A 25,644-nucleotide genomic window follows, 5' to 3' on the forward strand; every position below is an offset into this window, starting at 1 on the left:
GCTTGGATCAGTCTAAGATGAACTGTGACCGGGTCTTCAATGTCTTCTGCTTGTATGGCAACGTGGAGAAGGTGAGCTTCCGCTAGGTCCACTGCTTTCCTTAGAGACCTGGCAGCCCCAGGGGAGGCCCCGACCTTTTGGCCCCCCAGTGAGCAAAGAAGGGGGAAGGAGCGTGTTTAGGAGCAAGCAGGTCCAGAGAGGGTAACTAGTTTTAATCAGGTGACATTGCAGATGGATTTGATTTGGTTCTCATGCTATGTGGGTGATTTTTTTTTTAATTTTCAGTGTTTTTTTTTTTTTTTTAAAAAAAGACTTTATCACATGAAAGTGTTAGTACTTAATATTACATAAATATTACGGTGTATAAAAGTTATCCATCACAGTTAAAGATCATTATGTAAGGATTTTCTCTGGAACACTTCAGATGATATGGCAACACTGAGCCTTCCTGCCTTGCCTGGGATAACAGTTGGCTGGGGCTGTCTGGTGACTGCCCACCTCAGACTAGGTCATTTCTTCTGTCAAACCCATCTGGGTCCTGGAAGCCTTTGAGTTTACAGCCCCTGGCCTGGCCCATTAATATTAGCAGCTAATAACGTGTCAAGCGGGTTTTTTTGTACCACTGTTAAAAGTGCTTTAAATGTTGTAAGTTGTTTCATTCTCACAAGAATCCTTAGTGAGACAAGCAGCGGAAGTGAAAGCATGGGGGGCAGATAACTTGCCCAGGTTCACATACCTTTTTGTGCAGGACTCAGAGCTGACACTGTTTTTAGTGTTTTTATACCATAACCCACATAGTCGTGACTCAGTATCTGTATATATGTCTGTTGATGGAAATAGCTGTTTTTTCCTCCCACCATTCCTGCTTTTCTGTTGTGCTTTGTTAAATGACCCACTCATGGGTCAGGTCCTGAGGTTAGGGAAAGACTGCCTAGTCTTTGCTGCCCAACTTGGGCTGAGCACTTGCTGTGGGCCAGACATGCTTCTCTGTTCTCCTGGCTCCTCACAAGGGAGGAGGTGGAAGCCTCGATCCAGAGCAGGAGTTGACTTCCTTCTAACTGACTTGGAAGGGACAGGAGAAGGGTCTCTGACAGCTGGGCGGTGGTACTGATCACGGCTACTCTCCTCAAGGTGAAATTCATGAAAAGCAAGCCAGGGGCCGCCATGGTGGAGATGGCTGATGGATATGCTGTGGACCGGGCCATCACTCACCTCAACAACAACTTCATGTTTGGGCAGAAGCTGAATGTCTGGTAGGTACCCAGGCTCCTCGGGCTTGGGGAGGGTTGGAGAGGGACTGAGGAGAGAAGGGAGGGGGAATGGGGCCCACTCTGGACAGAGGTCAGAGGAGCACAGAGAAGCCAAGTGCTTGTCCAGGCTGGAGTTGGGCGTGCAGGTGTGTTCCCAGATGCTCTTCTGAAACAGCGGGCGAAAGTGTGTCGGCCTCTCCTCAGCTGTGGCATACCGTGCTGTCAGACAGGAAGGAGGCCACAGTACGAGGTGGGGGACAACTTGAGGTCTGACACAGGGCTCCCCTTCCCTCCTGCAGTGTCTCCAAGCAACCAGCCATCATGCCCGGTCAGTCATACGGGCTAGAAGATGGGTCCTGCAGTTACAAAGACTTCAGTGAGTCAAGGAACAACCGGTTCTCCACTCCAGAGCAGGCAGCCAAGAACCGCATCCAGCACCCTAGCAACGTGCTGCACTTTTTCAACGCCCCTCTGGAGGTGACTGAGGAGAATTTCTTTGAGGTGGGTGCCGTGGACTTGGTCCTTCAGCATAGCCATCTGAGGAGGCCATTCATTTTTGAATTTTAACGAATATCTATTGAGCTGCTCTGCTGGGCTCTGGGTTGGGTGCTAGGGACATAGCAGGGACCAAGAAAGGCTCAAAATGGCACCAAACTTCCAGCAACAGTGGAGTTTGCCATGCTTCTTGTATTTTTGGCAAGTCAGAGTGGCTGCTCATTTGCCTTGAAACATTCCTCCGTCTGGGTGACGGACTGGTGATTGGAGTCCAATCTCGAAACATCCACACTGTCAGGCCATCTGGGGCCTAGATGACATTAGAAGGGAGGGTCCCATTATGGTGCTGTCAGAGGGAACCGGGGCAGCTTTGGGGAAGGGTGGAAGTCTGACTGTGGAGTTGGACTTTGGGCCTTATTGTGGCCTGAGGTGTTGCTGTTAGGTTTAGCAAACATTTACCTAGTGCCAGAACACACCCAAATAACAGCTGAAGATGGGAAATTTAAAAAGCAGTTTCCCGGTTTTAGGCAACAAAATAGTTAAGAGCAGTGTTTCTCAACCTTTGGGGGGATTACAGGGACACCTTAGAATGTGTGATAAAAGCTTAGAAACTCTTTTGTCCCGAAAAGTCCAAGTGTTCAGCTGTGGTGTGCTTGAATTCCGCCATGTGGCACTCCTTGTGTTTCTAAGTCTGTCTGTTCTTTTTGTTTTGGCCACGCAGCATGCGGGATCTTAGTTCCCTGACCAGGGATCAGACCCATGCCCCCTGCGGTGGAAGCGTGGAGTCTTAACCGCTGAAACACCAGGGAAGTCCTTTGAGTCTGTTTTCTGTTTCTGTTGCAGATCTGCGATGAGCTGGGAGTGAAGCGGCCATCTTCTGTGAAAGTATTCTCAGGCAAAAGTGAGTAAACTGCCCCACCTTCCTCCCCCGTTCCTTGACTGTAGATGGGCAGCTCCCTGGCTTCTGCTCAGGTCAGCCTCAAACCTTTGTTTTTCCCATCAGGTGAACGCAGCTCCTCTGGGCTGCTGGAGTGGGAATCCAAGAGCGATGCCCTGGAGACTCTGGGCTTCCTGAACCATTATCAGATGAAAAACCCAAGTGAGTATCTGTGGGTCCTGCGGTCATCCATCCCCCTTGTTGCTTAATGGGTTGGCTCGCTTCGGGCCAGAGCCATCCTTCCTGCCATCAAGATAGGGCCCCAGGGATTTCCTTACTGTCACTGACACAGGCAGCAGCCTGATGTCTCATGTGGAAGGGCCAGCCTAGCTGCTCGCTGCCACCGGCTCCGCCAGCCTGTCCTCCAGGGAGCTACCATTCTCTGTGCATCAGAGGCTGGCTCAATACCCAGGAAAGGGGGCCGTAAGAGCCAGCAGGTAAAATTTGCCCACCCAGTTCCTGGGCAGGCCTATTGTGTGCCAGCTGAAAAGCTGGGAATAGGATCCTCCATGGAATTGAAGGAAGAGGAGGAGAAATGCCTTGTGTGTTAGTCTTGTTTTTGAGTCTCAAAAGTGGCAGTGAAGAGTTTGACCCTTGCAGTTGAATTGCAGAAAATGAGAGGTGTGTGCAAAACCAGGGGAACTCTGGGTTGGGGGAGCATCCAGAGAGGGGTCCAATTACACCTCTGTCCTCTCTTTTGCAGATGGGCCATACCCTTACACCCTGAAGTTGTGTTTCTCCACCGCTCAGCACGCCTCCTAATTAGGTGCCTATGGAGAGTCCCATCTGAGCAGGAAAACATTTCTTTCCTTTATGCTGGTTTTTTCTTTTGTTTTGTTTTGTTTTGCAGATGTTCCTGTATTCCTTTTTTTTAAATGCTAGGTTAGTAGAGGCTTAACCATAATGGAAACGCTGGAAGTCTAAAGGGGGAGGGGAAGGGGAACTGATATCTCCCAAGATTAACCTTCACTTTTTAAAAATTATTGTACATGTGATTTTTTTTTTTTTCCTGTTCATACATTTGTGCTGTCCGTGTACTCTTGGCACATTTCAATAAAATTGTTTGGAAAATAAACATAGCACTTTCTGGGATTCTGGGGGTGTCTACTTCCCTCACACTCAGTCTTCTGAAGAGGGGCAGGCCGGCCAGGACACAGCTGCAGCCCCTCCAGAGGGGCCGACGCAGCCCTGAGGAGCGGTGTGGGCCGGAGCTGCAGATTGGGAAATGGTGAAAGGGTCTTGAGAATCTGGGAGACCTGGTGGCATCCTTCATGGGCTCTACCCAAGCAAGCTGGATCTAGTTGAAGAGTCTTTTTTTTTTTTTTTTAATAGTTGAAAAAATTAAATTGAAGAGATTTTAAAAAGAAGAAAGCCTTAATCTTAAAAAGTAAACACCCGCCTTTCTTTAAGGTTGGAAAATGAAACCTCAAAAGTGAGTCATTTCCCCACTCCCCTTGAAAACAAGTTTTTTTTTCCATAAGGAAAATTCTATTTGTATATGTGTCTTAACAGAAAATGCTTTGTACTGTAAGATGTTCTCATATCACATGCAGGGTAACCTCATTATCTTTAGTCTTACACAGTATCTTGTGTGGATATGTCATAATTCACTTTGTCCTGAAGGTAATTTCCAATTTGCTACTGCAAACAGTACTACTATGCATCTTCGTACAGATGTTACCCAACTTCCTTGATACTGATCTGGAGGTAAATTCCTGGCAGTGGAATTGCTGGATTAAAGGATACGTTCGGTTGCAACTTGATAGATATTCCCCAGTCTTGGTGTGTGGGAACTTGTGCTTATGGTTGGGGCTGGGCCATAAGGGTGGAGGGCAGACGATAACGTGAAAGGGAGCCGCCTTTAAGAACCTTGACTCATACTGGAGGGAAGAGAGGAGCAGGTCAAAAAGTCCAGTTCCTTGTGTGCGCTTGAAAAAACCCACTTTGCTAATTTCCTGTAGAGTTTTTAAACATTAACATCTACTGAAGTCAGGTGGCATTTATCAGAGTTTCATCAGGAAAAGCTTCAAACAATCTCTAGACAAGGAGAAACTACAGTCACCTTGCAGCTATAAAAATCTAGGATTATTTTAAGCTAATCAAGGGGGGTAAAAAGTAAATTTCCCCATTTTGTCTGCCAGCACCCAGTCTTCATCCCATGTTAGTAGTTATGAGTCTCCTAGATATTCTATGCATATATTGTTTTTTATGAAGATACAGCCATCTATAACTTTTTATAGCAACCTAACTGAATGTTCTACATCTTTAAATTTTTTTCTCTCACATCTTGGTATCTGCATAGTGGTTCCAGAGTTCTCCATTGTGTAGCTGACCAAACAGTTCTCTGTTTTCCAAAAGAGCCTTATCATCTGACACATTGCGAAGGCAAAGTAGGACTTACTTGGTGATCCTGTGGTTAAGACTCAACCCTTCCCCTGCAGGGGGCTCAGGTTTGATCCCTGGTCTAGGAAGTTCTGCCTGCATGCAGTGTGCAGTGCGGCCAAAAAGAAACAAAAAAAAGTCAAAGGGTTTCATTGGTGGCACAGTGGTTAAGAATCCACCTGCCAATGCAGGGGACACGGGTTCCAGCCCTGGTCCGGGAAGATCCCACATGCCCCAGAGCCACTAAGCCCGTGGGCCACAACTACTGAGCCTGCACTCTAGAGCCTGCAAGCCACAACTGCTGAAGCCCACGCGCCTAGAGCCTGTGCTGTGCAACAGGAGAAGCCACCGTAATGAGAAGCCTGCACACCGCAACGAAGACCCAACACAGACAAAAAAATAAATTAAAAAAAAAAGCAAAGTATTCATTACAACCCCATTTGCCAGAGACAGAGACTTTGAACTAGTGACTTCTCCCCAGCTGGTTTCCTCTGCATACAACATAAAATAGTACAACCCCACGGTGGTGTGGCAATTCAGATTATACAGTCAGCGCTTAATGTTGGTGGGCCTATATTCCCATTCCCGTACATGGATAAATTCAGTAGTAACTTTTTTCTTTTATTTTTTAATATGTATTATTTTTTAATTTATTTTGGGCTGCATTGGGTCTTCGTTGCTGCTTGCGGGCTTTCTCTAGTTGCGGCCAGTAGGCTTCTCATTGCAGTGGCTTCTCTTGTTGCAGAGCACTGGCTCTAGGCGCGCAGGCTTCAGTAGCTGTGGCTCGCTGGCTCTAGAGCGCAGGCTCAGTAGTTGTGGCCCATGGGCTTAGTTGCTCCGCGGCATGTGGGATCTTCCCGGACCAGGGCTGGAACCCACGTCCCTCGCATTGGCAGGAGGATTCTTAACCACTGTGCCACTAGGGAAGCCCCCTGTGGGTTTTTTTTGTTGTTAATATGGTACAAATGCATGATTGCAAACTTGCAGAGCTGCAGTTATTCTGCCATTATGCCCTTAGACATTCATTTGTCTTCAATTTCTCCACCATTATGAAACAGCTGTGGTGAATTCTGTACAGAATGTCCAAGAGCAGCGTGAACCATTTTCTTAGTCCGGGTATCTACTGGTCCGAAGGTTCCATGACCGAATCACTCTAATGGCCGGCGAAGCTAGAAGGCTGTTTCCGGTTGCCCTTGGTAAAGATGGCGAAAAGAGGACCGTCACCGGGGTCAGGCTGCGGCCTCGATGCCCTTACCAAACATGGCGGCCTTTTGTGCCCGCCCCCTTAGCTTCCTCCTGTCGGTTTACTCCAGCGAATCAGTAACTATGGCGGCGGTCATCCCGGCTTCTCGGAGGCTCCGCAACTTGCTGACCTGTCGTGAGTCACCTCTTGACCTTTGGGGGTCCGTTGAGCTTTCGTGCTGTCTTAGCGACAGTCGGACGGGGAGGCCTGTCCCGGGTCTCGCAGGGTCCGAGCCCCTTAATAAACTCAGGGGCCCCTGTGCCCCCATCCAAACGGCGTGTGTCTTACAGTCGGGTCGCTGACGGCTCAGTGTTCCCAACCTGGAGTCAGTACCACGATCGCGGGTCTGAAGTGGTCCTCATACTGAGGCCACTGATAAGTGCGCCCTAATCTTAAAGTCTGTATTTCCCTAAACCAAGGCCTCTAACAGGACTGTGTTCCCCAATCTAGTGTCACCGAGATGTGTGCCCTCTGCTCTTGAAGGTGCTGTGCCCCCAATCTGGGGTCATCAATGGCTCTCCCTTCCTTCATCTCCCCAGGATTGACAGCCCGCACCAACCTGGGGCTCAGCCTTAACCTTCATCCCTTGAGCTCCTTTGCGCAAGATGAGCCCTCCAAAGCAGCGCCCGAGGAAGCCCCAGGCCACAGCTATGAGTCCCTTCGGGTGACATCTGCCCAGAAGCACATCCTGCATGTGCAGCTAAACCGGCCGGAGAAGAGAAACGCCATGAACAAGGCCTTCTGGAGGTCCGGCCTGCAGATTCTGGAGGCCTGCCTGCAGGAGGAGGCAGGGGCTAAGGGACTGGGCAGGGGTGGGCCTGAGGGCAGGGGATTCCTACGCCAGACATAGCCTTTCCCCCTTTCCCCCACAGCGAGATGGTGGTGTGCTTCAACAAGATCGCAGAAGATGCAGACTGTCGTGCTGTGGTGATCTCTGGCGCAGGAAAAATGTTCACTTCAGGTACCAGGTGCTCTCCACACCCACCCCTGCCAGTCTCCCCTGCTCCTGGGAATAGAGTAATGCTTCATAATTAGTGTTTTAAGCAGCTTCTAACTTCCACTTTGATCATTTTCAAATACAGAAATTAGTCCATGGGACTTCCCTGGCGGTCCAGTGGTTAAGACTCCTCACTTCCACTCCAAGAGGCATGGGTTCATCCCTGGTCTGGGAACTAGGACCCTATATGCCGCACGGTGCAGCAAAAACAAAAGAAAAGAAATTAGTCCAACAGAACATGACAGGATCATTGGCTCTAAAGTCAGGGTTTTCATCCTGAGTCTGTGGCCTTGATCAAGGCCTTTAATCACCCAGAATCTGTTTTTTTTTTTAATGTCAGTAAAGCGTGTTGTAATAATTACACGCTTTCTGGAAACTCCCTGGCAGTCCAGTGGTTAGGACTCAGCACTTTCACTGCAGGGGCCCTGGTTCAATCCCTGGTCGGGGAACTAAGATCCTGCAAGCTGCGAGTGGCGTGGCCAAAAATAAAAAATTGCATGCTTTCATGCAATTAATTACTCAGTCCACATGAACTGATTTCCAGTTACATGTCTGTTAGATCTTTTGATTGTCCCACAGGTCTTTTCTTCAGGTTGGATAATTTCCATTGACCAGATTCATCGACTCCTTTGTCACCTCTGTTCTGCTGTTAAGCCCATCCAATGATTTTTAAAAATTTCAGATACAGGCATACCTCAGAGATATTGTGGGTTCAGTTCTAGACTACCACAATAAAGCGAATATAGCAGTAAAGCAAGTCACATGAACTTTGGTTTCCCAGTGCATGTAAAGGTTACATTTACACTATATTGTAGTCTATTAAGTGTGCAGTAGCATTATGTCTAAAAAAAAAAAAAGTACTGGGGCTTCCCTGGTGGCGCAGTGGTTGAGAGTCCGCCTGCTGATGCAGGGGACACGGGTTCGTGCCCCGGTCCGGGAAGATCCCACGTGCCGTGGAGCGGCTGGTCTCATGAGCCATGGCCGCTGAGCCTGCGTGTCCGGAGTCTGTGCTCCGCAACAGGAGAGGCCACAACAGTGAGAGGCCCGCGTATTGCAAAAAAAAAAAAGTACTTACCTTAATTAAAAGATAATTTATTGCTAAAAAATGCTAACCATTTGACAATGCAGGGTTGCTGGAAACCTTCAATGTGTAAAAAACACAGTATCTGTGAGACTTCCCTAGTGGTTCAGTGGTTAAAATTCACTGTTTCCAATGCAGGGATGCATGGGGCATGGGTTCGATACCTGGTCAGGGAACTAAGATCCCACATGCTGTGTGGTGCAGCCAAAAAATCAAAAGGAAAAACAGTATCTGTGAAGCGCAGTAAAATGAGGTATGCCTGTATTGTACTTCACAATTCTCAAATTTCCATTTGGTTCTTTTTTATATTTTCCATTTCTCTGCTAAAGTTTCATATCTTTTTGTTTGTCACAATCATATTTTTTAAAAATATTTGTTTGTTTATCTTTGGCTGCATCGGTTCTTAGTTGCTCACTCGGGATCTTCATTGCCACGTGTGGACTTCTCTCTGCTTGTGGCCCATGTGCTCAGTAGTTGTGGCGTTCGGGTTTAGTTGCCCCTTGGCATGTGGGATCTTAGTTCCCCAACCAGGGGTCAAACGTGAGTCCCCTGTATTGAAAGGCAGATGCTTAACCACTGGACCACCAGGGATGTCCCACAACCATATTTTTCTTTGCATCATTGACCGTAGTTACAATGGCTGTTTTAAAATCCCTGTCTCCTAATTCCAACATCTGGGTCGCCTTGGCGTCAATCTCTGTTTCTTATCTTTTCTCTTGAAAAAAAATGGGTCTCATTTTCCTGTTTCTTTGTTTTCAGAGTAAGGTTAGATTGTATCCTGGATATTGGACTATGGGAGAAAATGATGTGGAAATTCAGGATCCTATTACATAATTCCAGAGTGTTGAGTTTCCTGTTTTAGCAGCTGAGTTGGAGTCAGTGTTTTAAATCTCTTTGCTGGGCTGCCTGCCTGCTTTATGGGTCAACAAGAGATTTGGGCAGAGCTTATACACAGAACCTGGGGCTCCCCTCTCTGGCTCTCTGCTTTCTGGAATTTCCCCCCCTCACTTTCTATCAGCTGAGGTCACCCTGGGCTCTGTCCTTTGGTTCTTCAAGCACAACTTCAGCCTGCCCGCAGGTTAACTTTTTTAAAAACAGGTAACTTGGCCAGTCACTTCTTCCAGAGTCTGCCTGGTGCCTTCAGGTAATTGGATCTTGTCCAACAAGGGCACATAGTTGGCACCTGTAGGAGGGTCCATACCAGAAGTGGAGGGTCACATACACTGATTTCTGCACAGGGCCCAGCCTAATGGGGTCCCAGTGGTGACTGAGGCAGCCCCAGGCCCTGCCCTCATGGACTTCCCAATTCAGTGGGGAAGACAGACAGTAAACAATGTATTTCTTTCTTTTTTTTTTTTAATTTGCTTTAAAATATTTTATTGGAATTCTTTTGATAAGACCAAGTAAAGGCCACCTAAACGATTTTGGCCCCCAAATTTCTAGGCAGTCCCCTCGCCCCACCCCGGGAGGTTGACAGCTGCTCACACAGGTTAAGGCAGGAAAGATGTGAAGTTCCGAGGGTCTGTCCAACACCAGGTAGAGGACACCCTTTGTGTCAGCAAAATTCACAGTACCCAGGTAGAAGGTGCGCTGCTCTCCACTTCTTATCACAGCCTGTTAGTGAAGTGGCAGGAACCATTACCGGGGCATCCCAGCTATCCCAACAGCACTTCTTCAAGAGGAGAATTCCAAACCTTAGGCCTTCAGTCACCAGGCTAGCCCTGAATCTCTGTGAAGGGACACTGCCCTGGCTGGGCTTCCAAAAGCTCTCCTGCTTTATTCAAGAATAACACAACAGTGGACGTCTTAAACACCCTCGAGGCGCTCAGGAGCCTCCTTCAAGAATCAGGGGCCTGGGGCTTCCCTGGTGGCGCAGTGGTTGAGAGTCCGCCTGCCGATGCAGAGGACGCGGGTTCGTGCCCTGGTCCGGGAAGATCCCACATGCCGCGGAGCGGCTGGGCCCGTGAGCCATGGCCGCTGAGCCTGCGCGTCCGGAGCCTGTGCTCCGCAACAGGAGAAGCCACAGCAGTGAGAGGCCCGCGTACCGCAAAAAACAAAACAAAACAAAAAAAGAATCAGGGGCCTGGGAAGAAGCCAATGAGTCAGCAGAAGCCAGGGTGACTCCAGACGAGTGCCCCCTGCCCTGAGCTGGGTCAGTTCCAAGCAGTGACATCACAGAGACATCAGACGCTCTAGTCTGTAATGACAGTTCATCCTGCTCAGACAATGTATTTGTTTCATCTGTTAACATCTCCGCACGTCGTGTCCGTTGTTTTCTTTCTACCACTCTCTCTGTTCTCCTTCATTCCTTTGTTCATCCATTCAGCATTCCAGTGCCAGCCCCCTTCCTGGGTGCCGCGGACCTAGAAACAGAAAGCAGCCCGTGTTTCTGAGCCCTTTCCCTCATGGAGTGCAGGATGAGGGTTCATGTGTAGCCGTGCCAGGCCTGGGGTCCTCATCTTTCAGCTCACAGCTGATTGTGGCCGTCTCGTCCCATTTTCAATCTGAAGGCCAGAAAGAAGAAACTCAACTTAATTAGCAGTTTCAATGATAGAATGAAACTACTAATTTAAAAAAAAAGAAAAAAAGAACTAGCCCACACTTATTTACATTTGCGGAGTGTCTCTGAGCACCTTACACGTATTAATTCTCACCACGACCCTATGAGACAGGCTCAGTCCCCATCGCCATTTGATAGGTAAGGAAACTGAGACCCAGAGAGAGGAAGAAACTTGCCCAGTTCTCACTGCTGGGATTTTTGAACATGGGCTGCCTTGCTGCAGAATCCTTGCTCTTCACGGCTAAGTGACTATGGCCCAGGTGTCTGACAGGCTGGTTCAAAGTATGCCTAGCTGGAGGAGCCCGCCACCTCCCACCCCTGCCAGCCGCACACACCTTCACCTCTCTGTGGTCTCATCTGAAGAAAAGAGAGATGCTGTGAGCCCCCACCTCATCAGGTTGCCGTGAGGATGAAACGAGTTAATAGGCACAAAACATTAATTCATGTGGAACTTTTATTAATGTAGCTGCTATTATTTTTTTTTAAATAAATTTATTTATTTTAGGCTGCATTGGGTCTTCGTTGCTGCGCGCGGGCTTTCTCTAGTTGCAGCGAGCAGGGGCTACTCTTCGTTGCGGTGTGCAGGCTTCTCGTTGCGGTGGCTTCTCTTGTTGCAGAGAACGGGCTCTAGGCGCGCAGGCTTCAGTAGTTGTGGCACGCAGGCTCGGTAGTTGCGGCTCGCGGGCACTAGAGCGCAGGCTCAGTAGTTACGGCTCACGGGCTTAGTTGCTCCGCGGCATGTGGGATCTTCCCGGACCAGGGCTCGAACCCGTGTCCCCTGCATTGGCAGGCAGGTTCTTAACCACTGGCGCCACCAGGGAAGTCCCCGTAGCTGTTATTATTGATGATTATAAATAACTTAATTGTGATGATGAAGGAGATCTGAAACACTGAGGTTCCCAGGGAACGAGATAGGGGACCTCTCCGGAATGACTTCTGACTCTGGAGGGGGACACCTTGTACCGTGGTCTGGGGCCGTTTATTCCAAGGGGTTGCAGACACCCGCATCTGCAGATCCAGGTAGGGCAGATAAACCAGCAAAAAAAGCGGGAGGAGGTATGGCCAGGTGCCAAGATGGGCTTGTTCTGGGGGTAAGCGTGGCTCCCACTGAGTCCTACAAGCTGTGCAGTCCTAGTGGGAAGCTGGCAGATGTCTGCAGGCTGATGCAGGCGGTTCTGGCCTCGGCTGAGACGGAGTATATAATAATAGTAACTGTTGTGATGCCATTACGTGCCAGGCATTGCTCAAAGCGCCTCTGGGCTCTGTCACTTGAATCCTTGCAGCCCCATCAGCTCTCGGGAGGATTTTAGGCTCATTTTACAGAGCAGAAACCCAAAACCCAAAGGATGGAGTGACCTGGCCAGGGTCACACAGAGGAGTTCTGTCTTACCCATATTTAACTTGCACAAATTCAGCTCTATCCTGAGTCAACACTCCTGTGTTCTCGTTCATTTAAATAAGCCTGTGCAGGCACCAGAGAGTCGGGGGTGGCCGAAGGTGGGAGTGATTTTTCAGGTTTGTCAAATAGCATTGTTCAGAGGACAGGCAAAAGGATGCGAATGATTCACCTCCGGAAGAAGAAAATTCTGCTCAGAACCACCCCGTAACTCCACCTCACTCAGAGTCAAAGCCAAAGTCCTCCTCTTAGCCCACAAGGCCCCACGGAGTCTGCCTCTGTCACCTCTCTGACGTTGGCTTTTCCTGCTTTCCCCCTTGCTCACTCCACTACGCTGGCCTCAGTGGTCCTCCACACAGACACCAGGGGCATTCCTACCGCAGGGCCTTTGCACTGGCTGTTCCTGACGTGTAGAACTCTCTTATCCCTACAGCTCCCTCCCTTGTGGTCCTTCAGATCTTTATTCATATGTCACTTTTTCAGTTAAGAGGGTCCCTGACCACCCTACTTAATACTGCAAGAGCCCTCACTGTGCACGCACGCGCACGCACACACACACACACGCACACACACACACACACACACACACTCCATTCCACTCCCCTCCTTTAATTTTCTTTTAGTACTTACTGCCACCTGACAAAATGTATCTTCTTACCTGTTTGTTTCCCATAGAAGGGCAGCTCCATGGGGGCAGAGATTGTTGTCTGTCTTGTTCACTTATTGAGCACCTGCTGTGTGCTAGGCCCTGGTAGGCACTGGGGATACAGCGGTGGGCAAAAAGCCAAACTCCTTGGGGGTGGGGAGGTGGGGAAGACAAACTCCTCCGCTCATGGAGCTCACATCCTGGAAAGGGAGACAGGCACTAAAGGAGATAAGCATACAGTTATGTGGTAACAAGAAGGCAGTGCGGGAGATATGGCCGAGAAAGGAGGTGAAAGGTGACAGGCTGCAGTTTAGCCAGGGTGCCCAGAGGAGGCCTCTCTGAGGAGGTGGCCTTTGAACTGTGGCCTGATCGCTGGGGAAGGGCTGTTCTAGGCAGAGGGAGGAGCAGGCACAGAGGCCCTAGGAAGCGAACGTGTTGTCGGAACGGCTGATGGAGGCCCGCGTGCCCAGTGGCATATGCTGGAGGTGGTGCCTGTGCAGGGCTGGTAAGGTCTTGGCAGAAGACCTGGCATTTCATTCTAAGTAGGAGGGATGGGGGGCGTCAGGGAGAAGAGAGGGCCCTGAGGTGATCACAAGTGCCCTCTGGCCGCATGTGGGGAACAGACTGTGGCGGCAGGTCAGTGGAGGAAAGGTTAGACTTGGGATTGTCTTAAAGTTGGAGCCACAAAAATGTCTCCATTTCCGAGCTTCCTGTCTCAGGAAACATCACCACCTTTGACGCAGTTGCTCGTGCCCAAAACCTTGACCTCCAGGCCATCTGGCATCACAGCGAAAAGCACGGCCCCTGGAGCCAGCTGCATAGTTCTGGGCTTGAAATCGCAGTTCCACTGCTCACAAGCCAGTGTGACCTTGGGCGTGTGATTTAAGCTCCCCGTGCCTCAGTTTCTCCCCCAGGAAAATGGCAGTAGTAATAGGACCTACCTCAGAGGGTCATTGTGAGGCTAAAGTGAGCAAAGACTCGATATACGTTAGCTTGCCTTGTCTTCACACCCCAAAGGCAGTCCCTCCTGTGTGAGTTGCTGCCTCCACTGTGGTGGTTTGCGTGGCCTCTGAACTCTAGCCAGGGCGACGGGTTGGGCCTGGGCGGCTAGGTGAGCCTCCCCAGATCTCCCCACCAGGTATCGACTTCGTGGACATGGCTTCAGGCCTCCTTCAGCCCGCAGGAGACGACGTGGCCCGTATCAGCTGGCACCTCCATAGCCTCCTCAGCAGATACCAAGAGACCTTCAGCGTCATCGAGAAGGTGACCCTGGGAGGCTAGCAGGGCAACCCCCTTCCTGCCACTCCTGGACCAGCCTTGACCCTGCCCCTCCTGTCCCCTTCCAGTGCCCTAAGCCGGTGATTGGCGCCATCCATGGGGGCTGCATTGGTGCGGGTGAGTCTGCAGCCAGCCACCCAGATCTGTTGCCAGTTAGACTTTGGCCCAAGGTGCAACCCCACAGTCTGGGGGTGGGGGTGGGGGTGGGGAGCAGTCCTGTGGTTGTTTAGTGTCCCTGGCCTCTACTTCCCAGGAGTGGATCTTATCACTGCCTGTGACATCCGGTACTGTACCCAGGATGCTTCCTTCCAGGTGAAGGTGAGCCATTCTACCGAGCTTCTGCTTCCTTGGGCCCTGCTTAGAGCTGGGAAATGAGTGGCAGAGACAGGTCAGAGCAGGGGTAGAGCAGGGACAGAGCAAGCTAAGGGGGTGCGAGTGAGTCTAGACGGCTTCATGGAAGAGGTAGTTAGAACTGAACCTTAAAAAGTAACCCTTGGGACTTCCCTGGTGGTCCAATGGTTAAGACTCCACGCTTCCGAGGCAGGGGGCGCCTGTTTGATCCCTGGTCAGGGAACTAAGATCCCACGTGCCACAGGAGCAAAAAAAAAAAAAAAGAAAAGAAAAGTAACACTTGGCCAGGGAGGAAGTCAAGGGTAGGCCATGCAGTCAGTGTGAGGTCAGGAGTGAGTCAAGTTGTCAGGGAGGGGTTGAGGCTGGGGGCGCTGCTTGGCGTCAGTGCTGGAGGGGGCGGGAGGCACGATGGAGCTCATGGTTGGAGGGGGGCAGGGCAGGGATAAGCACGGCTTCTGTCTGGAGATAGATGCAGCTGACCTCAAAGAATTGGGAGGGCAGAAGAATTGGAAGGTGGGCTGTATTCTAGACCGAAGGAACCTATATGGGCAAAAGTACGTGGATGGGAATGAAACGGGGTGTTTGGAATGGGAGTCTCTGAGGTGGGGGTGGGGTGGGACCTCTGCAGTAAATGCGGAATTTCATTGGCATTGAGGTTGCATGGGGGACAGTAGTGGGCAGAAACTAAGCACGGACAGGATTGCTCCCCCCAGGAGGTGGACCTAGGTTTGGCAGCGGATGTGGGAACCCTGCAGCGACTGCCCAGAGTCATCGGGAACCAGAGGTGGGTGAGAGGAGCCTGGGGGAGGGGACGGCAGGACATCTCCTAGACCTGGGATGACTGCCATCCCCGACACGCTCTGCCCTCTTGCAGCCTGGTCAACGAGCTGGCCTTCACTGCCCGCAAGATGATGGCTGACGAGGCCCTGGACTGTGGGCTGGTCAGGTAGGGGCTGAGGCCTGTGCTGGATAAGAGCTCAGGGGCAGCCAGACCTGGGTGGGGCTCTCTGGATCCCCGAGTACCTTAACTCATGGATTCCAAGTGGCCTCCTCTCTCTGGGTGGTCTGGAGTCTACTGCCCTGCTCTGATTGGTCTATTTCACTGTGGTATCTTCCATTTTCTACTGTGATTGGCCACTTGTTCATCCATGAGAGGGAGAGGAGAGCTCTTCTCAGACCGCCGACTGCAAATGCCTTTCATCCTCAGCCGGGTCTTCCCAGACAAGGAGGTCATGCTTGATGCGGCCTTCGCCCTGGCAGCCGAGATTTCCAGCAAGAGCCCCGTGGCGGTGCAGAGCACCAAGATCAACCTGCTCTACTCCCGCGACCATTCGGTGACAGACAGCCTCAACTTCATGGTGAGACTCTCCGTCCGACCAATCACATCCCTTCTCTGATCCCAGAGCAACCAATCAGGGCACAGCGGCCCCTTGCAGGCCTTGTCCTCTGACTGGTGCGCTGCTATCTCCTAGTTTTCATTGGTCCAATTAAAATCTTCCCGTATCCTTTCCATTCCCCGCCGCCGTCTTTATCCAGAAATCCTGGAACATGAGCATGCTGCAGACAGAGGATGTCGTTAAGTCTCTCCAGGCCTTAATGGAGAAGAAGGAACTGAAGACCATCACCTTCTCCAAGCTCTGAGAGGCTCTTCATCCCAGGTCCTGGCCCAGGGTCTAGCTTTGTCCTGTCTCATGACTGCGCTTCCTCATTCACAGAGAGGGAGGATTAGTGAAGATGGTCCCCCTCGCTGTCTTCTTTGCCAGTCTCCCTGTTTATAACTTTATGACACAGCTTTACTCCTGCCTTGTCTTCGCCCCACGAACAATAAAGCAATATAAAGAACCCGGTGTCCTTATTGGAGAGAGAGGCGAGGCAGAAAGGGGGTTAACATTATGATCCTGGGGGCTCCAAAGACCATGGTTGTGCTGAAAGTTGGGGACAGAGATATGACCAATGGGCATGGAAGCCATGCAGGTGATGACCATTCAGAGTGGCAGTGGGCAGGCCAGGGCTGGTAGCAAGTCATGTGAAAGGCCACAGACAGTCTTCCTGCCTGCCCCAGGCTTGAGGGCGGCATTTCCCCTGCCTGGCCCCCACTCACTACACAGCATAGTAGGTTCCGGTGCTGGAGTCTGGCTAGGGTTCTGCTGCTACCCAGTCTTGGGCCAACTGCCTCACTTCTCTAAGCTCCGAGTTCTCTTTTCCATATATAATCCCAACCTCCTGGAGAATTCCCTGGCGGTCCAGTGCTTAGGGCTTTCACTGCAGTGGCCCGGGTTCAATCCCCTGTGGGGGAACGAAGATCCCGCAAGCTGCGTGGCGTGGCCAAAAAAAATAAATAAATAAACCAACGTCCTGGATTTACGTTTGGAGTGAGGGCAAGAGACCAAGCATTAATTTACAAGGTATTATTTTCCTTTTTTTCTTTTTTTTTGGCCGCGCCGTGCGGCTCGTGGGAGATTTGTGGGATCTTAGTTCCCCTGACCAGGGATGGAACCCAGCGCCACGGCAGTGAAAGCACGGAGTCCTAACCACTGGACAACCAGGGAAGTCCCCAAGCATTAATTTAGTGTCTCCTATATGCCACGTCCTGTTATGAATATTTATTAACTTAGTAATTCCTTTCAAGGACCCTATGAGGTTAATACTATTAATATTCCCTATTTAACAGATGGGCAAATGGGCAAATTGAGGTTAAAGCACTGACGCAAGATCAAACAGCGAAGAAGTGGCAAAGGAAGGAGTTTAACCCAGAACCTCAGGCTTCAGAAGTCAGTGGTCTAAACCACTACATATACAACATAACATACATACTAGAGGCATGCAGCAATAAATTGAGGTCCTTGAACAGTTCCTGGGAGTATCAAGAGTGCCCAGTTCCTCCTTGCTTTTTCACTTGTTTCCATTGTCCATCTGTCCTGGGCCACTCCTTTTAGCCTTACCCTGCCCAACCCTCCTGGCCTCACCCTCCCTCTGACAGCAAAGGGTCAGCCAAGTTTTTATGGGCTCTGATAAGGCCCTTGAAGGGCCAAAGTTCGCCAGCACTTCCTCTTTGCAGAAGGGCCTAGAGGAGGCGGTCCTGAGCTGAGTACCCCAGGCCTGGCCCAGAAGATCTGGGTTCTGGCTGGTTACCAGTGAGGCTGGTAAGAGAAGGGAGACTGGGGGTGCCCTGGAAGATGGTGGACCCTGCCCTGCCAGCCACTCCCTTATCCTCAGGTATAAGAGCCACCCACCAGCCGCTATCTGCCGCCATTCCCTACTCCTGCAGCTCTTCTCACCGTAGAAGCCACCAGCCCAGCCTCTCAAGATGGCCTTTGTTCCTGCACCAGGCTACCAGCCCACCTACAACCCGGTGAGATACCCTAGTCCCTGGCTTAGCTCCACCCTGACCTCCACGCACCAATTTACCCTCACCCTGATCCTCAGAGGCAGCCACCCGGGCGTTGTGGGTCTGATTTACCCAGTACTGACCCTGGGGCTTGACTTACTCCCACCCTGATAGACTATTTACATCCATCTCCAGCTCTCAGCCTTCTTCATCTTCACGCTGATCCCTCACCCCTTGGTTTCCTCTCCCTTGCTTAAGGGAGGGGGGCTGGAGGGGCTTCTGACTGAGTAGTAAGGGCTGCAATAGGCAGATGACCTTTGAGGCCCCTCACCTGGCCCCTTCTGCAGACGCTGCCCTACCACAGGCCCATCCCAGGCAGTCTCAGAGTTGGAATGTCCATTTACATCCAAGGAGTGGCTAGCGAGCATATGAAGAGGTAAGACCCTCCCCCATGCCAGGCTAGGCTGGGAGGGGGCTACAAACAGGGGGCTTCCAGCCCAGGTGCAGGAGGCCTATTTCCCTTCCTCCCCACCGCTGAGAGGAGGGCTCTATGCCACTGCACCTGATGGCCCAAGAACAGCTCTGGTCTGGGGCGTCCAGGGCTTGGTGATCGGATCAGGAGGGGGGCTGGGAGGTGTTAGGGAGACTCACCATGACAGGTGGCCCCAGAGTTGGGACACTGGATTGGAATTGTTGGGTATGACAGCATGAATTAAGATCACAGGCTCAGAGCTGGTCCACCTGAGTTCATGTCCCAGCTCTGTCACTTACCAAACGTGTGACTGGGAAAGCTCTGTGTGCTTTATCTATAAAATGGGTTTTGAGGATTCAATATGTAAAACATATAGAGTCGTATATTCAGCACTACAACAACTCTTTTAGCTTCTTGTTTTCTTTAATTTTTTAGATTTATTTTTGGCAGCGTTGGGTCTTCATTCCACGCGGGCTTTCTTTAGTTGAGGCGAGTGGTGGCGGGAGGGCTACTCTTTGTTGCGGTGCGTGGGCTTCTCACTGCGGTGGCTTCTCTTGTTGTGGAGCACGGGCTCTAGGTTTGTGGGCTTCAGTAGTTGTGGTACGTGGGCTCAGTAGTTGTGGTGCACGGGCTTAGTTGCTCCACGGCATGTGGGATCTTCCCGGACCAGGGTTCAAACCTGTGTCCTCTGCACTGGCAGGCGGATTCTTAACCACTGCGCCACCAGGGAAGTCCACTTAGCTTTTTTTATGGTTTTAAAATTGTGATGATAAAATAAAAATGGTGATGATAATTGAATGATGTCATAGGACTGTTGTTTCTTTGTTCATTGTTTCTATGTCCACCGAGTACCCACTCTGTGCCTAGGCGCTGGGGACAGAGCATCCAACAGGACAAAGATCCCTGTCCTCGTGGAGCTGACATCCTAGTAGAGGAGACAGATAAATAAGTCAGATATATAATAAGTCAGATGGCAATAAATGCTATGGAGACAAATGAGGAGGGAAGGGAGATGGGGAGCAGATGTGGGGTAGGGGTTGTGTGGCATTGTCCCTTTAAATAAGGTGGCCAGGGAAAGGTTCCTGGGAAGGGAATTTTTCAGCAAAGACCTGAAGGAGGTGAGGGAGGGAGCCTGGGGTGTATCTGAGGGAAGAGCATTCCAAGCAGAAAGAACAGCCTGTGCAAAGGTCCTGAGGCAGGTGTGTACCTGCCCCCTTGGAATAATTTGGGGGCTGCTGGTGTGAAGGGAGCTGTGGAAGGTGCTCCGATTTGGGTTTTCACGGGGTCCCTCTGGCTGCGTGTGGGGAATGACCTTCAGAAGCCAGGGAGGGGGCAGGGAGACCTGAGCCGATACAGACTGGGCTGGGGTAAATGCAGGAGTCCCAGTAGCAGTCTTATTTGAAGCTGGGTCAGGGAAGGGAGTGAGCAAAGGGGTAGCGGTGGGAATCTGCCCCTTGGAGTGCAGGGGCACGATCTCCCCCTCCAGTCTTGGGTCAATAGTGCGCTGGAATGGGCGGCCAGGGGAACAGCCCTTCGTGTCCCACCAGGTTCTTCGTGAACTTCGAGGTGGGCCAGGGCCCAGAGGCAGACGTCGCCTTCCACTTCAATCCCCGCTTTGACGGCTGGGATAAGGTGGTCTTAAACACGAGGCATAATGGCAACTGGGGCAAGGAGGAGAAGAAAAGGAGCATGCCCTTCAGCAAGGGTGCCGCCTTCGAGCTGGTGTTCATGGTCTTGGCCGAGCACTACAAGGTCGGAGTCTCGAGGGCGAGGCATCCCCTCCCCACCCCTCCCTCCCTCCTTCCCTTCCTTCCTCCCTCCCTGCCTTTCTGCCTTCCCCTGATCCCTCCCTCTCTCCCTTTCTTTCTTCATTTTTCCTCTCTCCCTTCCGCCTCCCTCCTCCCTTCCTACCTCACTTTTCTTTTCCTCCTCTCCTGCCTCTCTTTTTCTCATTCCCATTCCTCCACCTCGGAGAGCCTTCTGATGTGTTTCATGCATAACATCTTGCTCCCGTGTTCTTGCGAGGTATGTATTTTGGCCCTTTCTTATCTGGAAGTCTAAACACACACAGAAGCACAGAGTCCTGGGAAGCCCTCCTCTCCTTGGCCAGCACCGATAGCTGTCCACTCCAGGTTCCTCTGCTCCTATCTCTACCTCCCACTTCCCCTCCGGTTATTTAGAAGCAAATCCCAGCTATCATATAATTTGATTCATAAATATGAATGGAGTTCTCTCCATCCCCTGCCTCCCCATAAATGACACACATCAGACACCCTGTGCACATCTGTCCCAGCCTGACCCACGGGAGAAGTCTTCTGGGAGGATGACCTACCTGGACGTTATCTGCCCTCATATAGACACCAGATATTTAACCTCATCACCAAGGTTAACATTAGGGCTTGAGCTCGGACAGACACGGGTTCAAGTCTGGGCTTTGCCTCTCCCCAGCATGTGACCTTGAACTGGTCACTCTACTACCTGGAACCTCTGCTTTCTTGAACAACAGGGACAGTGTTTTGTGCTCCCTCACGGAGCTGCTGAGCCAATCACTGTGTTGATGCCAGCAGGTAAAGTGCTTAGCGTGTAGGAAGCTCTCAGTCCTGGGGAGCTGGGTCTCGGCTGTGCCCATTGCTTAGCACTATAAATAGAACCGTGATGGCTTACAGTACTCTTGAGATGTGATGACAAGACAAGGCTCTACATGGGATTTCCACAGTGCCTCTGACATGCCTTCCCAACAGTCCCAGAGCGAGATCCCATTTTTACAGATGCAGAAACAAAGACTCAGAGAAGTGAGTGAACTTACCTAAGGTCCCACAGCCAAGACATGTCAGAGCTGGACCTGACACCCAATCATTTGGTACCAAAACCAGGACTCCAATTCAGTTATCTCCCAATCTCCATCCTCAGGCTAAATTCTCTATTCTCGTCTGCCCACCAATCTGTGAGCTGACTTTTGACCTCTGACCGGTGGACTCAAGATTCCTGACACTGAGGCTGTCCCAGCTCACCCTCAAAACTTGTGACCCCCAAGTTAAAAATCTCCCTGTTTCCTGCTTCCTGTTTTCTACCCTCCAGGGTCAGAGGTGCCACCTCTGACCTGACCCCTGCCCTCCAGGTGGTGGTAAATGGGGATCCCTTCTACGAGTTTGGGCACCGGATCCCGCCACAGATGGTCACCCACCTGCATGTGGATGGCGACCTGCAGCTTCAATCAATCAACTTCATCGGAGGCCAGCCCGCCCCAAACCAGGTGTGTGGTGTGTCCCCCTCTTGTTTGCTTGCTTTCTTCCTTAATTCACCCCTACATTCACTTATTTCCTGAGCACCTGCTCTGGGCCAGACCCTTTGCCAGGTGACGCCACAGACCCAGGGGCAACCAAGACAGTCTACTGGGAAGACAGATGTGTTACCAGATAGTAGTGGCCACAAGTCGTCAGTGCGGGGGTGGGGCACATACAGGAGGTCTGGAGAGTCTTTTTTCTTTTAAGGTATTGGCACCTTTTTCTACACCATCATTTTATTTTATTTACTTATTTAATTATTTTGGCTGTGCCACGTGGCTTGCAGGATCCTAGTTCCCTGACCAGGGATTGAACCCTGGCCCTTGGCAGTGAAAGCGCAGAGTCCCAACCACTGGACGGCCAGGGAAGTCCCTGGAAAGTCTTAGGAAGGGCTTTCTGGAGGAGAAGGAGGTGTGTAAGCTGAGTCAGAAAGTGATGACAGGGAGGGACAAAAACCACAGGAGTAGCAAACATGTTTCTGAGAAGTTGCCTGACGTCATGAGTCAGCTGGGAAATTCACTGCCCATCACAGGGAGCTACCACTACACACCTGCCAGAAGGGCTGTAACGGGAAAGGCACATCATACCCGCGGCTGGTGAAGCCGTGGACTGGCCGACACTCCCATACCTCGGGAAATAACTGGGCAGCATCTACGGAAGCTGAACAGACACACACCGGTGACCGTGAAACCCCACTACCAGGTCCACGGTGAACAACTGGCTAAGACACAAGCACTAGAACCCCACAGCAACACTACTTGGAGAAGCCCAAACCTCAGAATGTCCTTCTGAGGCATGTCCTTCTGGCATGTCCTTCAGCTGAGGGCTCTACCCTTCCCAACCTGTAAGTCCCCCAGCTCCTCCAAGGGGAAAGTGCACTGGTGATCCTGAGCCCCATTCTACAGGCACGGAGTGCTTCAGTAACTTGCCCAAGATCGTGGAGCTCGTAAGCGGCAGAGGCACGGATCAAACCACTCCTCTGCCTCCCTGATGAGGAAATGCTGGGAATGTCTTCATCCCTAAGGTGGCCTTGGGCCTATGGGTGTTCATTTTACTGTTGTGTTTCATCAATGTATTTTATTTTATTATTTATTTACTTACTTACTTATGGCCACACTGCATGGCTTACGGAATCTTAGTTCCCTGACCAGGGATCAAACCCTGGGCCCCCACAATGAGAGTGCCAAGTCCTAACCGCTGGACCGCCAGGGAATTCCCTCATCAATGTATTTTAAAAAGAAAAACAACATGGGAATTCCCTGGCGGTCCAGCGGTTAGGACTCCTCACTTTCACTGCTGAGGGCCCGGGTTCAATCCCTGATCAGGGAACTAAGATCCTGCAAAACGCTCAACGCGGCTAGAATAAAAAGAAAAACAACAATGAAGCAACTTTTAAAGGACCTTCAGGATAGCTGGCTTAAAGCGGAAGTCGAGGCAGAAATGAGTGCATCAGAAACAGAAAGAGTGAATAAAAATTGTTTGGCGGGGAAAGGAACCACTGGTGAGAAGGTGAGGACGAGAGAGGAACAGAGACAGCGGGTAAGAGGGGCTGAGAAACAGAAACAGAGTCACACACAGACTGAAAGAGCTGAGACGGGCAAGGGAGAGACAGGAACTTGGCTGGTTAAAGCACCCCTAGTTGCCCCAGGCGTGCGCATGCAGAGTGAGGGGCAAATCATGGTTGGAGGCGAGGTGAGCAGGTGTTGTGTGGGCCTGGGAGCACGCAATGACAGTGCACGCTTTATCGCGTGGCTCCTGGAGGGAGCAGAGGAGTGGATGAGGGTCCTGGGTCAGCAGAAAGCCAGGACAGAGGTGGGGACAGAAACAGAATTTACCAGCCTTGTCCTAAAGGAGTGGGCTGAGCTCGCTGTGCACTGGAGATCCCTAAACACGGCGAGTTCCTCTCCATGAATGAGCCATCTGGGTGCTACCCTTTGACCCCGAGTTCCCTTGGATGGTGGTGGTAGGCTGCCCTGGGGCGGGCGTCCTTGACACCCTCCAGGCCCTAGTTTAGGGTCCCCCTCATTGCCTCCTTCTCCTTCTGTGCCCACAGATACCCATGCCTAATCCGACGTACCCAGTAAGTACCTGCTGGTGGGTGACGGACTTCCCCTTGAGGTGGGGTTCAGTGGCTGAGGAGGTCCTAAGGCAGCCAAAGGACCCCCAGCCTCTCTCCATTCATGCCTTCCGTCCATCTGTGTAGGGTCCCGGGCAGTGCTGCCAAGAGCCAAGTAACCTCCCTGTAAGTGGGGGGGTTGTGTGGCCATTTGGGGGTGGGTGGCAAGAACTGGAGGGTGGTCAGGGAGACTGGATCCCCAGTTGTACTAATCCAGCACCTAGAGCTACGCCTGCATGGAGTAGGTGGGCCTAATATTTGCCGAATATTATAGAATAACTCTTCCTCACTTCACAGAGCATGGAAGGACCCCCAACCTTCAACCCGGTAAGGTCTCTGGTGGGAATTTAGGGTTCTGTGGTGGGCAGTTTGTGGGGAAGCAGGAACTGGTGGTGGGTCGGGGGTCCTGAGCCATGGGGAACCCTGAGAAGGTAGGAAATAGTGTGGGCAGAGGGTGTTTGGGGCGGGAGGGGGGTGGGGAGAGGGTGGAGTTGGTGGTCAGAGGGTGTGGAGGTTAGGGGTTTGGGACATTTCCCAGGACAAGTGAGAGCCCCTCTCTGAAAATTTATCCCTGCCTCTGGCTTCTGGGGACCTGAGAGATGATGGGACACCATGTTCTCTTCCCACAGCCTGTGCCATTTAATGGGAGACTGCAAGGGGGGCTTACAGCCCGAAGAACCATTATTGTCAAGGGCTACGTACCCCCCACAGCCAAGAGGTACAGAATCTAGATTGAGGTGTGAATCCTTGGTCCTCCTCATCCCTCAGTCCTGGGAGACTGAGCCCTCAGCCTCCTCCACTGGAGACCTGGGAATCCAGTCCCCAGTCCCCTCCTTCCTTGGGAAGCAAAGCGCTCCCCCACCTCCTCCCCACCCATCTTACTCCTACCTTTCTCTCTGCCCCCAGCTTTGTCATCAACTTCAAGGTGGGATCCTCAGGGGACCTGGCTCTGCACATTAACCCCCGGCTGAATGAGGGCAGTGTGGTTCGGAACAGCTTTCTGAATGGCTCGTGGGGAGCTGAGGAAAGGAAGGTCTCCTACAACCCGTTTGGTCCTGGACAGTTCTTTGATGTGAGTCTGGGGTCTCTTTCCCTGCTTCCCTCCAAAGCCTCTGTCCTGGCTCTGGCCTCATGCCCTCCCCTCTCTCTGCAGCTGTCCATTCGCTGTGGCATGGATCGCTTCAAGGTGTATGCCAACGGCCAGCACCTCTTCGACTTCTCCCATCGCCTTTCGGCCTTCCAGAGGGTGGACATGGTGGAGATCCAGGGTGATGTCACCTTGTCCTATGTCCAGATCTGATCTATATCTGGGGCCATAACCCCTGGGAACACAGAGGAAGATCCTGTAGGACTCCTTTCTAAGCCCCTAATAAAATGTCTGAGGGCGTCTTGTGAGTGTACACGACCCCGTTCACCTCCCTCACTGTTCCTTCCTTCTTGGTTCAATCGTGCACTGTCCATTCAGCCATCCAATCATCTGCCCATCCATCCTCTCATCATAATAAATCTAGGGCTTTATGTGTATGAACCCATTCACTCCTCACAATGCCAGGAGGTAGGAACTATTATTATTTTCCAACTGTAAATGATGAAGAGACAGGCAAAGAAAAATAAAGCTGTTGCCCAAGGTCACAGAGTCCATAAATGGCAGAACTAGTATCCAAATCGAGGTGGTCTGGCTCCCAAGGCTACGTACTCAACCACTATACAGCCTGTTGTCCCACCCACCCTGCATCCATCCAACCAAAAGTCCATATACCCATTCAACATCCAACCATCTAGCCACTCACTAATCCATCTATCCGTCTGTTTGTCCAGCCATCTTTTC

General features: G+C 51.3%; 3 protein-coding genes across 4 annotated transcripts in view; all 3 read left to right on the forward strand.

Moving 5' to 3' along the window:
* HNRNPL (heterogeneous nuclear ribonucleoprotein L) overlaps positions 1 to 3,761 on the forward strand; it is a 12,040-nt gene extending 8,279 nt beyond the window's left edge. The window contains 6 exon segments of the mRNA XM_024768460.1: positions 1 to 71; positions 1,132 to 1,253; positions 1,550 to 1,751; positions 2,589 to 2,646; positions 2,749 to 2,844; positions 3,386 to 3,761. The exon segment at positions 1 to 71 is cut by the window's left edge and continues 78 nt beyond it. Of these exon segments, the coding sequence (XP_024624228.1) occupies positions 1 to 71; positions 1,132 to 1,253; positions 1,550 to 1,751; positions 2,589 to 2,646; positions 2,749 to 2,844; positions 3,386 to 3,444 (608 nt within the window). The 3' untranslated portion in view covers positions 3,445 to 3,761.
* A 2,573-nt stretch (positions 3,762 to 6,334) lies between these two features.
* ECH1 (enoyl-CoA hydratase 1) lies at positions 6,335 to 16,458 on the forward strand. Of its 2 annotated transcripts, none has more exons than XM_024768447.1 (10): positions 6,335 to 6,442; positions 6,847 to 7,054; positions 7,180 to 7,268; positions 14,126 to 14,250; positions 14,334 to 14,382; positions 14,519 to 14,583; positions 15,330 to 15,400; positions 15,491 to 15,562; positions 15,770 to 15,974; positions 16,153 to 16,458. In XM_024768447.1, the coding sequence occupies exons 1-10, from the start codon at positions 6,391 to 6,393 to the stop codon at positions 16,255 to 16,257; spliced, it is 1,041 nt and encodes a 346-aa protein (XP_024624215.1). In that variant the 5' UTR covers positions 6,335 to 6,390; the 3' UTR covers positions 16,258 to 16,458. The 2 variants fall into 2 exon arrangements, with proteins under 2 accessions (XP_024624215.1, XP_024624216.1); XM_024768448.1 differs by having other exon boundaries at positions 15,824 to 15,974.
* Positions 16,459 to 16,594: 136 nt separating this feature from the next.
* Positions 16,595 to 25,206, forward strand: LGALS4 (galectin 4). Its single transcript, XM_024768449.1, has 11 exons — positions 16,595 to 17,759; positions 17,885 to 17,968; positions 18,292 to 18,380; positions 19,964 to 20,168; positions 21,535 to 21,669; positions 23,754 to 23,780; positions 23,904 to 23,942; positions 24,114 to 24,143; positions 24,446 to 24,534; positions 24,723 to 24,888; positions 24,970 to 25,206. The coding sequence occupies exons 2-11, from the start codon at positions 17,924 to 17,926 to the stop codon at positions 25,114 to 25,116; spliced, it is 972 nt and encodes a 323-aa protein (XP_024624217.1). The 5' UTR covers positions 16,595 to 17,759; positions 17,885 to 17,923; the 3' UTR covers positions 25,117 to 25,206.
* Positions 25,207 to 25,644: the final 438 nt, after the last annotated feature.

Source organism: Neophocaena asiaeorientalis, unplaced genomic scaffold, assembly GCF_003031525.2.
Source record: "Neophocaena asiaeorientalis asiaeorientalis breed wild unplaced genomic scaffold, Neophocaena_asiaeorientalis_V1.1 scaffold629, whole genome shotgun sequence".
Classification (NCBI taxonomy): Eukaryota; Metazoa; Chordata; class Mammalia; order Artiodactyla; family Phocoenidae; genus Neophocaena; species Neophocaena asiaeorientalis.